The sequence below is a fragment of the Desmodus rotundus genome, unplaced genomic scaffold, assembly GCF_022682495.2.
Source record: "Desmodus rotundus isolate HL8 unplaced genomic scaffold, HLdesRot8A.1 manual_scaffold_299, whole genome shotgun sequence".
NCBI lineage: Eukaryota > Metazoa > Chordata > Mammalia > Chiroptera > Phyllostomidae > Desmodus > Desmodus rotundus.
In genome coordinates this window covers 48715-59109 of record NW_026527367.1, presented here as the reverse complement: position 1 = coordinate 59109, position 10395 = coordinate 48715, and the positions used below count along the sequence as shown (strand labels likewise).

The following is a 10395-nucleotide window of genomic DNA, read 5'->3' as shown; positions in this document are numbered from 1 at the left end:
GTGGGGGGCGTGGCCCACGGAGCGCAGGCCAATGGGAATGCGGCCAGTCCCAGCCACGGTCCACCTCGGAATGTTGATACAGAGCGCAGACCATGGGCGCGCGCCGGGGGCGGGGACACAAGGAGGGGGCGGGGCGGCCGTAGCTTTGGGGGCAGAGCGAGCGGCCCGGGCGGCTGCCGATCCAGGGCGGGGGTCGGCGGCCCGGCCAGCCCGGCCCGGCCCGGGGCCGCGTCCCGAGCGCCCCGCCCTCCCTGCTGCAGCCTCGGAGCCCGGTCAGCGAGCCATGGAGGCCGAGCGCCCCCCAGCGCCCGGCCCGGCCTGCGGGCACCCCCCGCCCCGCGCTGCCGGTCCGGAACCCGCGGCCGCGCCTGTGTCGGTGCCCGCGCCGCCCCAGGTACCAGGCGCCGGGGGCTTGCGCCAGAGTGCGCTCGCCGCAAAGATGGCGTCGGGGCTGCACAAACCTTCGGGCCCCCGGGGGCGGGGCGGCGTCCCGTCTGTGTCCGCGGGTCCGCGGGGGCCCGGCCGCTTCCCGCCGCGCCGGGCTGGGGGCGGGGCCGGGGGCGGGGCGCGCCGACCACAGCTGGTTTGGGGGTGCGGAGCGGATCCGGGTGGGGGCTGGGGGCCCCGGGCCGCTGGCCTCTGCTGAGCACGCCCCGTCCGCAGGGCCCTGCCGTGGGCGGCGGCTGGGCGGGCTTGCAGTTCTCACCCCCGCAGGAGCTGGAGCCGCGGGCCCCGGGGACGTGGGCGGGGGCGGCAGCTGGGCCCCTGAGGCCGTCAGCGCACATCCCGGTGCCAGCGCACAGGTGAGCCGCGCACCGGGCCGAAGTGGGCGTGCGCACACGTGTGCCCTGGTGTGTAGGGGTGGTGGGTGGGGCTCGGGAACGTGCCTTCCCGACACCCCCACGGGGTGCTCGATTGGGGCAGGTCAGGGTCCCGAACTGAGTTTCTGGCCACCCCCAGCCCTCTAGTCCTGAAAGAGTTAAGCGGTGTGATAGTATCCCTTGTCCCCCTCAACTCCTGGGGCCTGAGATCAGCTGGGAGGGGGCCACTGTTTGTCTCTGCAGTAGAGGTTGGTGGCCTGCGTGAGGTCCACTGCCCAAGGGGTCCCAGGCCTTCTGACCGCCATTACCCCAGCCCTTGCATAAATTCCTCAAGGGTGTTGGACACCCTGGGCTGGCTGTGCAGCCAGGGGCAGGCACTGGTCTGGCCCGCTGGGAACTGGGGATGGGCTTGTGCTTGGAGCTGTTGCCCTGGCTGCTGCTGACTGCTGGCTGCTCTTCTCTGCGCCCCCCCCCCCCCTCCAGGCCTGGCCCTGGGCCCACAGCTGCTGTTGCACAACCTGGGTTAATGTGTGATTGGGGGAGGGCTGGGCCTTCAGTGCCCTGGCCCAGCAGGTTAGGCCTCAGACCCCCATCCAGCACCAGGGTCTGCAGGAGACTGCATCGAACACAGCCCAGGCTATAGGTGACTCGGCTTCAGGGAGACCCCAGCCCAGGCCCAGTTCCTGGTGGTTCCTGGAGATCTAGGCTCTGTAACCCGAGTCAGGGGGTGGAGCTGGGCCTGCTGCCCCAGCCCAGCGCCTGAAGTGAGGGAGCCTGGTGTGCTCCGCACGTGCCCAGGCCTGCACGTGTGTGCTCGGCCAGGGGAGGGGTCTGGGAGCACTTGCTGGGCCCCACCTGCCCAGCCCACCCCCTGCCCTCTTATCCCCCAGATCCCCCCAAGGAAACGCCCGGCTGGATGAGGTCATGGCTGCCGCAGCCCTCACAAGCTTGTCCACCAGTCCCCCGTTGCTGGGGCCCCCAGCTACAGGCTTCCACGCTGGTGAGACTTAGAGGCTGGGTCTAGGATGGGGATGGAGGCGGGGGCAGGGCCACTGTTCCTCCAGGACCTTAAGTGGGGGGCAAGCAGAGCCCCCTCGGCTGGAAAACCACCTTCTAAACACATGGACATCAGGACCTCCCCAAGTCCTCACTGTGGCCAAAGCCCCAGTGCCTCCAGTCTGCAGGCCTCCGTGACCACCTGCCTGGCCAGGCATCTCCCCACATGGGACTTCTCTGTTCCTCCTTCCCTGTCCAAGGGAGGTTGGTCTCCACACTGTGTGGCCAGCTCTTCCTGGCCACTGTCTCCTCCAAATGCCTACGTGCCCACCCAGCTTACCTGTGAGCGGAGTTAAGGGATTCAGAGCCGGCAGCCTGAGCCCCAGGAGTCCTGACCCTGGCCTGGCGTGTCCCCGCAGAGCCCAGCTTGGAGCTCTGGCCTGAGCCACCAGTGCAGCCACCAGGCAGTCACAGCAGCAGCGGTGGGGACTGGGGCTGGGAACCGGCCAGTGAGCAGTCCTCTCCACCCACACCGTCGCCCCCACTGCCCCTGGAGGCAGCCCACTTCCTGTTCGGGGAGCCTGCCCCTCGGAAGCGGAAGGTGAGCCCGGGGCTGGGCTCAGGGTGGGGTGGCCAAGGTGGCCGAGCCTGACCACCAGCCCTTGTCGCCTAGGGTGCGGTGCAGGTCCTGTTCCAGTGTCTGTGGAAGCGCTGCGGCGAGGTGCTAAGCACGGCCTCTGGGATGCAGAGACACATCCGCCTGGCGCACCTGGGGTGCGTGCATGGCCCGCCAGCCGGGGGTGGGGCAGGCTGGGCCCATGCTGCAGCTCCCATCCACCCTGTCCCCGGCAGGCGGCAGGCAGAGCCAGAGCAGAGTGACGGCGAAGAGGACTTTTACTACACGGAGCTAGACAGCGGTCTGGAGGTGCTGACGGGTGGGCTCTCCAGCCTGACCTCCATGTCCCCCACGGCCTCCCTGCCGCCTGCCTTCCCACACCTGGAGCTGCCGGAAGCCCCAACCCTGCCCAGCCTGCTGCGCCCCCTGGCCTTGCCCCCACCCCAGGTGCTGAGCTCCGCAGCGCACCCCCAGGTGTGCCGAAGTGACCACTCCTACCAGGTGGGTGCGGTCACAGGCAACAGCTCCAGGAAGGCCCCTTGGGCGCTCCAGAGGGAGACCACAGCTGTGTCTCCTTTCAGGGCTGCCTGGCACCTGCCCAGCTGCAGCCGGAGCCCAGCCCAGCCAGGGCCCGCGAGCCAGCCCTGCCCTCCAAGCTTGGTGCCAGCCTGAGGTGCGTGTGTGTGTCAAGGGGCAAGTGGCAAGGTGGGGGGGTCCTGGCCCAACGGCACCCCACGTGTCCCCCCAGGAAGCCCCGAGGGGATGCCAAGAAGTGCCGGAAGGCCTACGGCGTGCAGCGGCGGGACCTGTGGTGCACCGCCTGCCGCTGGAAGAAGGCCTGCCAACGCTTCCTGGGTGCTGCCCGCTGCCCAGGCCGCCCGAGCTCCCAGAGGAGAAAATGAGCTGTACCCCACCGCTGCCCGGGGCCCTCCGAGCCACAGGGTCTACTTTTCAATGGGGTAGGGGCATCAGGGACACTGGAGCCCCAGAGGCTGGGGAGGGTCCCACCACTCAAAGTGCCTCTGAAGAAACCAGCCTTTTGCACTAACGCCTGGGGTGGGCGCTGCCCCCCTGCCTGTCCATGGACTTGTCAAGGGCGCTGAGGGTCCAGCTTCGAGGCCATGTGGGAGCCAGACCTGGATGCACTTTGAGGGGTGGGGAGGGACCTCCCCTGCTGCACCTAACCTGACGGGTGGTGCAGGCCCCAGGCTGACGTTGGACCTGGTTTCCAAAGCTCAGGTGTCTTGAGTCTGTGCTGCGCCAGGCGAGGAGAAAAATTAAAGATTTGGGTTTTTCCAGAAGCTGTGTCTGCCTCTGGGGTGGGGAAGGCGAGGTCAGTGGGAGAAGGAGAGGGGGCACGGTGCCAGCGATGAGCTGCAGGGGGCTGGGGTCACAGACCACCTCCACCCAGTGCAAGAACAGAGGAGGGGACCCTGTCTGAAACACACACAAGGCACCTGCTTGAGCAGCAATTTCCCAATTTATTGAAAGTGATCGCTCTGCAAGAAGGTCTAAGCTACGCCCATCACAGAAAGGAACCCCACAGGCCGGCCGGAGCCCAGGCAGACACATCCAAGACCACTAGATAAGGTTCTGTGTACCTGTCCTACAGCTACAGAGAAGCGGGAGGACGAGGGAGCTCCGACACTCTGCCCACCGCGGCGAACACACGCACAGGGGCCCCCCCCCTCCCCCCGCAAGTAGACGCACCTCTGATACACAGGTTTATAACAGTTCATATAAAGTCAGCATGATACAGGTTACCCCCAGAAAAAAGTCAGCAATTCTCAAACACTGCCCTTTTTTTGTTTTGTTTTTGTCGACAGGTTGAAAAGCACGTTGAGAAAAATAAATATTTCAGAAAAGCACACACACAGCACCCTCCCTACCAGCAGTTACAAAACACCATACAGGATCGGAAAAATAAAAAGTAATAAAACACAACCATTAAGTATGGCTTTTAAAGAGTTGCACGTGTCACAGAATGAGCGAAAATAAGGTTGTCTTTCATCATATTGCAAAAAGGTCCAGTTTTTGCATTTTCTCAGTTTTTTTTTTTTTTATAAAGAAAGATGTGCAAAGTTGGGAGCAGCAGCTGTGTCTTGAGGCGGGTCCCTCCGGAGTGCTGGTGGTGGTGTCACTTTCCCCACACCCAGGGTCCAGACACCCCGGTCAGGGTCCGGCGCTTCCTCGAAGAATCTGTGGGCTCCCCGCCCCCCTCCTCGCGACAGGCTCACCACCCAGCAGACTGCATTTTCCACCAAACTACAGACAGACGCAAATGGGAAAGTACAAAACGTGAAATGTAATCTACACAGTTTTTCCTCTTCATAAAAAAAATATTAGTTTAAACATTGATTTGGAAAAAACAAAAAGGGTCAGTCACTTAAAAAAAACTTCACGACGCACGTCTTTCCCTTCGCATCTCCTGAGAGGACGGGTTCATCTCCATCCTGCAAACGGCAAGGGACCTGCCGGCGGCTAGCGCGGGGACTCTGCAGGGCAGGAAGCGGGACCCCGGGTTTCCGGTACAGTGTTGGTTTCAAGGGAACAAACGGCCCTGTGGCACGGACAGCAAGCCCCCCGAAGGTCAGCAGGGGCAATGAGCAGGTCAGAAAGAGCAGGGCGTCCTGAGTGTGGAGGCAGGTGGCTTGGGCACGGGCAGGGCGGCCTGAGAGGCAGGGCTAATACAAAACCCAGAGCCACCTGTTGGCAGCAAAGGTCTGGTTTCCAAACGTGTTTTGTAAGAAAGTAGGTCTGTTCAGAAAGTGGGGGAGGTACAAGTTCTGAGGGCCCAGGTCGGGGTTTGGCTGGGCCTCATGGATGACCAGTGGGCAGCGTGCCCAGAAGCCCCCACACGGCCTGGCCCACCCTCCCAAGGGAGAGTGGGTAGCGTGGAGAGCTTGGCACGGGACGACCCTGGCCTTCCCTGTTAAGAACACCAGCGTGGAGTAACTGGCAGCGTCCCCCCCTGGGGGAGGTGGTGGGCGCCGGCAACCAGCCCACAGCTCCTTCAAGAGCACCCTCTTCTAACCGATAGAAATGGTGGCTTTATTTCAAAAATAAGTAAAAGCGAAAGCAGAGGCTCCTCCCCGGGGCAGGACTTCAAAGACAGCACCATGTCCCGTCTGCCTGCTCAGGGCAGCCGGGGTCCCCACCCCACCCTCCACCCCCTATGAAGGTTTGCAGGTTTTCCACCTAACAAGAACAGATGTGACCCAATAATAATAATAATAATAATAATAATAATAATAATAAAACCGTGGGGACAGCCTCTGAGTCTGTGAGAAAAAGACACAGTCTCTCTGCGGCACCCTTGAGTCCTCTTGGAGGGGAGAGCAGAGGGCGGTGGACCATGCCCAGCTCAGTGGTGAGAGGTGTGGTGCCTCGTGGTCAGGCTGCCTGGACCAGAAGAGGACAGGCGAGGCCTGTCCTGCAGCCAGGAGGCTGGTGCCCGCCAACAGGCTGCACCTACTTTTCACGCAGAAAAGGAACAAGGTCGTGGGCGCACTTGAAAATGCAGCAGGAAGACCTGGCTACAAGCAAAGGGAGGGGCGGCTCCGCGCGGTTTGTCTGGTGAGAGAGAGAACGCCAACCAAGAGAACTGTGTGTGATCTCAACACGTCCCTACTTAAAAAGTTTGGTTACCCATCCGGGAGGGGGAGGCGTGAACTCGGCCTCCAGTGTTAGCAGCAGCGCAGGCAGGTCCCCCGGGGCGGGCAGCAGGCGTGGCCTGGTGACAGGTGGGCGGAGCCACGGGACAAGGCCGCCGAGGCTCCCCCAAGGAAGTGCACACAGAACAAAGGGTGGAGCCCCCGCAGGGACCCCAGCCACCGCCGCCTCCACCAGAAGTTAGCACCTGGGAGCCCTCAGCCCTGGAGGGGCTTCCACAGCTGTTCATGTTGAGCACCAAAGCCCAGAGGCGGCAGGGCCACGGGGCTTTCTGTATGCTGGACCCGGTTCTGCAGGGGGCCCCAGGGGCGGCGGAGCCTCGAAGGCAAAGGGCGACAGGCAGTGACCGACCCAACCGGGCTGCTGGGGAGGGGCTGCAGAGAGGAGAGGGGCCCAAGGCCCTGCAGTGGGTGCAGAACTCCTCAGCTCTGGGACTTGTGACCTCAGGTCCGTACTCAACAGCCAAGTGGTGTTGACCACGCCCTGGCTCCTGTGCCAGCGTGAGCCCAAGGCCAGGCGGGCCCTCTCGACACCCCGCCATGCACCTGCTGGGACTCTCCCCACACCCTGTACCCACCAACCTCATGTTCGGTCCCAGAGCCCCTGCGGCAGGGCTGCACCTGCTTCTGAGACCCCAGGGCCAGCTTCTAGGTATATGGCTGGGGGGCAGGAGCAGGATGAAGGGTAGCCTGGAGGAGGGGCTGCGTGGGGTCAGATGGCCCCACCCTGGGCGAGGGAAACCCCTAAGCACGTGCGCACACAGGTGCGGGGGTGGAACTGCCTTCACCCACCGCGCCCAGCCTAGGGGCCTAGGAGATCCAGGCGAAGTCCTTGTCGGGTCCCCCCGGGGGGCTGGGGGGCCCCTGCGGTGAGCCCTCCTCGTCCTTGTCGTCCCCCATCAGCGTGTCCTCGTGGGCCAGGCCCACATCGTCCTCATCCTCAGCCAGCTCCTCCTCGCCCTCCCCTCGAGGGTCATCGGGATCCTCCAGGTAGGGCCCATCCCCTGGGAAGAGCTCAGGGGAGCCCTCAGCCCCTCCGCCGTCCAGAGGGCCAGCCACGCCACGGCCGGCGCAGTCGGCACACACGCCGTGGCGCCGAGAGCCATGCTTGATGCCCACGCTGGCGGCCGACACGAACACGCGGCTGCAGAGCTTGCACACGTACTTCTTGTCCTTGCTGTGCACCTGCGGAGGCAGGGCGGGCGGTGAGGGGCGAGCGGCCGGTGGTGCCCTGCTGGTACTGATGGGTCACTGTCCCCGGCGCTCAATGACCTCCCACCTCGGTGGACCCGGACCCCTCTCCTGCCACGCCTGCCCACAAAACCCCAAACCATGAAGACCTACCATGCAGATGTGTGCTGCCCACCCCGCCCCCGCCAACTTCAGCAGGTGTGAGGTCTGGGGCCTACCGCACCTTTTGGGGACAGCCAGGCAAGACCCTGGGAGCTGGGCACTGCCCCACAGGCTCCCATCCCAGATGTGGGGTCCATTTGTTCCTGGGACCCTCCTGGGTCTTTTTGTTCGATACATTTTAAAAAAAGACTTCATTTATTTTTAGAGAGCGGGGAAGGGAGGCAGAAAGAGAGAAACATCAATTTGTGGTTGCCTCTTGCACACCCCCAACCCAGGTATGTGCCCTGACTGGGAATTGAACCGGTAACCCCTCAGTTCTCAAGCCAGCATTCAACCCACTGAGCCACACCAGCCAAGGCTGGCTGTTTGATACATTTTTAAATCCAGGGCTCCCTCGACCCTCCCCCAAACAAGAACAAAAACTCAAAGCCCAAACGCGAGACACAGGCACAGCTGGGTGGGGCAGTGGGCGGCATGGGGCAGGGACAAGGGCTGCGGGGGAGCTGGGGCTGCACCAGGAGCAACAAGGGCATTCAAGCCAGGACCAGATGGCCGCACTCGCCCGTCAGTGTGGACGGAAGGAAGGAAGGAGGGGGGCAGACGCGGGCACCATGGCAACCACAGCTCAGTTCCTGAGCCACAGGCTGGACTTGGGGACTCAGCCACCTCCTCAGGGTCAAGGACCCTGGAGAAATTAAAGAGGAACATACAGACCCCCTCCCCAGAGGAAAACAAGCCCTCAGGTTTCAGGCAGGTTGTCCGGGATTTCTGACCCTCCCCCAGCACCCATGTTTACCGAACCGCCAGTGTGGTTTCGCTGAAGAAAAGACGCAGCCACCTAACTGTGTTAGGTGCCAGGTGGGAGCTGGAAATATCGGGGCCCCCCCTTTGTATACGATTTTCTAACCACAATGCTATACACCTAAAATGAATACAAAATAAATGAATACAGAAAAATAATAGTATCAAATATGAACTATCATTGACAAATAAAATTTAAAGTTCTTTTCAAATAAAATTATTGTGAGTGTTCCCAGGGAGTGCCCAGCAACCAGGCAATGAGCTTAAAAATGCCGCTCGTTATGACGAATGACTTGTCACAGACGCAGGAATTCCTGTCAGATATCGGGCCACCTTCAGCCGCAGGTGGCCCTTCCATCAGCTCTAATTTACGTGTCCTGCGCGGCTCCTGGAGGCTGTTCCGTGCACAGCGTCCTTTGATCAGTATGAGGTATGTTCTGAGGTCGCTGCTCATTCTCCCTTTTTCTACCAAATTATAGGCGCTTTCACTCGCTCAAGATCATTACTTTGGATTTCCACACACCCAGGGTTTCGTGGTAAGTGGCTTTCCCAGCCTCTCACACAACTCGGCAGACGTTCCTACAGCAGAACCTGGCCGCGGAAGTCTGGCCCGCAGTCGCACATCTGACTCAGAGGGACTCTTCAGAAATTAATTTCTCAGATGCGGGGAGGGGGCGGGGGTGGGGCGATGTAGCAGCCCAGGTTACAGCTTCCCAGCACTTCTTAGTGTAACAAACAAAAAGATACGCTTCTTGACCTGGCTGGTGTGGCTCAGTGGATTGAGCGCAGGCCTATGAACCGAAGGGTCTTGGGTTCGATTCCCAGTCAGGGCAACACCTGGGTTGTGGTCCTGGTCCCTCATAGGGGGGTATGTGAGAGGCACCACACATTGATGTTTCTCTCCCTCTTTCTCCCTTCCCCTCTCTCTAAAATTAGACAGGAGATCTCTCCCTCTAAGCAGTGCTGGCTGTACCCCCGGGACTGGACAAGCGAAGAACCTGCCAAGGCTGTGAGGGGTCGGCTGGAAGGTCCAACAAGGGCCCTGTCCCCAAAGTGGCCAAGCCCCCACGGTGCAGCTGGAGGGACCCGGGGGGCCAAGGGCAGGGGTCCCAGCAGGGGTGGAAGCGTTGCCCAGGCCTGGTGCAGCCGAGGGGCCCGAAGAGAAGAAGGGAAACCGAGGGTGTGATGCGTCCCCCACCTCTGCCCCCCAGGCCTTGGGGGGGGGAGCCAGGGGGCATGTGGGGTGAGCGGGCCCCACTTCAGGACTTCCTGTGGGACTCCAGACCATTCCTCCCCACCTGCTTGCCCTCTGCCCCCACGCTCACCAGCGTGTGCCGCTTCATGTGCTCGCGCCGCGTGAACTTCTTCCCGCAGATCTCGCAGGGGTAGGGCCGCTCGCCGGTGTGGGAGCGCATGTGGCGCTTGAGGATGCACTGGTGCATGGCCGAGAAGCTGCAGTACGGGCACTTGAACTTCTTCCTGATGACCGTGAACTCGTTGACTGGAAGAGAGCACAGGGCAAGTCACCAGGGCTGTGCGCCCACCCCACGCAGGCTGTCCCACCTGGCATAGGTGTCCCGGCACTGGCCGCCAGGCTGAAGGCCAGAGGCAACCGCACCCACTTCTCAGACCCAGCTGACACCTTCCATCAGCGTCTAAGACACGGGGACACCCACGAGTGCAATGGAGGCAGAAATGCCACGTCCACACGGGGGAAGCTGGAGGACGGCCCTGAGCCTGCAGCTCGCCTCCCAGCCACGGCCCCCCGCCACCCAGGGCCCGGCGGCCAGCTGCCCCTCCACCCCCCCGGGCCAGTGGCTCCGTACTGTGACCGTCGAACACCCAGAGGGAAGGTGCCGCCTGGTCCCATCAGCGAAGCGCCCGGTGGACACAGCCGAGTGAGAGGCCGGTCCCCCCCAAATGCGCAGTGAGAGTGGTGAGCAGTCCCCGCCCATTCTGACTTTCCACACTTCTGGAAACCACGCCACGGGCCTCCGAGGGCTACCCGGGCCAGCTCCACAGCAGGACGCAGCCCAGCCCCGCGTGCCTCATCCCACACTTCAGGTGGTCTCGTGGTGGCGGTTGGGGGCTCGGGGTCCCAGGTGTCACCCCACTGGGCGCTGGGGCGGCCCACACG

The 10395-nt window shown here is 62.6% G+C and overlaps 2 protein-coding genes across 4 annotated transcripts in view; one reads left to right on the top strand and one right to left on the bottom strand.

Annotated features, from left to right (window-relative positions):
• Positions 1 to 131: 131 nt before the first annotated feature.
• SLC2A4RG (SLC2A4 regulator) lies at positions 132 to 3734 on the top strand. Of its 3 annotated transcripts, none has more exons than XM_053917802.1 (8): positions 132 to 394; positions 715 to 803; positions 1712 to 1821; positions 2237 to 2418; positions 2491 to 2591; positions 2670 to 2934; positions 3015 to 3106; positions 3182 to 3734. In XM_053917802.1, the coding sequence occupies exons 1-8, from the start codon at positions 284 to 286 to the stop codon at positions 3333 to 3335; spliced, it is 1104 nt and encodes a 367-aa protein (XP_053773777.1). In that variant the 5' UTR covers positions 132 to 283; the 3' UTR covers positions 3336 to 3734. The 3 variants fall into 3 exon arrangements, with proteins under 3 accessions (XP_053773777.1, XP_053773776.1, XP_053773778.1); XM_053917801.1 differs by having other exon boundaries at positions 664 to 803; XM_053917803.2 differs by lacking the exon at positions 715 to 803 and having other exon boundaries at positions 153 to 394.
• A 171-nt stretch (positions 3735 to 3905) lies between these two features.
• The window catches only part of ZBTB46 (zinc finger and BTB domain containing 46), a 32413-nt gene continuing 25923 nt past the window's right edge, over positions 3906 to 10395 (bottom strand). The window contains exons 4-5 of the mRNA XM_053917800.1: positions 9584 to 9759; positions 3906 to 7289 (exon numbers count right to left, since the gene is read on the bottom strand). Of these exons, the coding sequence (XP_053773775.1) occupies positions 6915 to 7289; positions 9584 to 9759 (551 nt within the window). The 3' untranslated portion in view covers positions 3906 to 6914. The remainder of the gene's footprint in view (positions 7290 to 9583; positions 9760 to 10395) is intronic.

Coding starts and splice junctions, on each gene's coding strand:
- SLC2A4RG (XM_053917801.1), top strand. CDS start 284: ATGGAGGCCGAGCGCCCCCCAGCGCCCGGCCCGGCCTGCGGGCACCCC. Junction 395..663: donor CGGTGCCCGCGCCGCCCCAG/GTACCAGGCGCC, acceptor CCCCGTCCGCAG/GGCCCTGCCGTGGGCGGCGG. Junction 3,107..3,181: donor AAGCTTGGTGCCAGCCTGAG/GTGCGTGTGTGT, acceptor GTGTCCCCCCAG/GAAGCCCCGAGGGGATGCCA.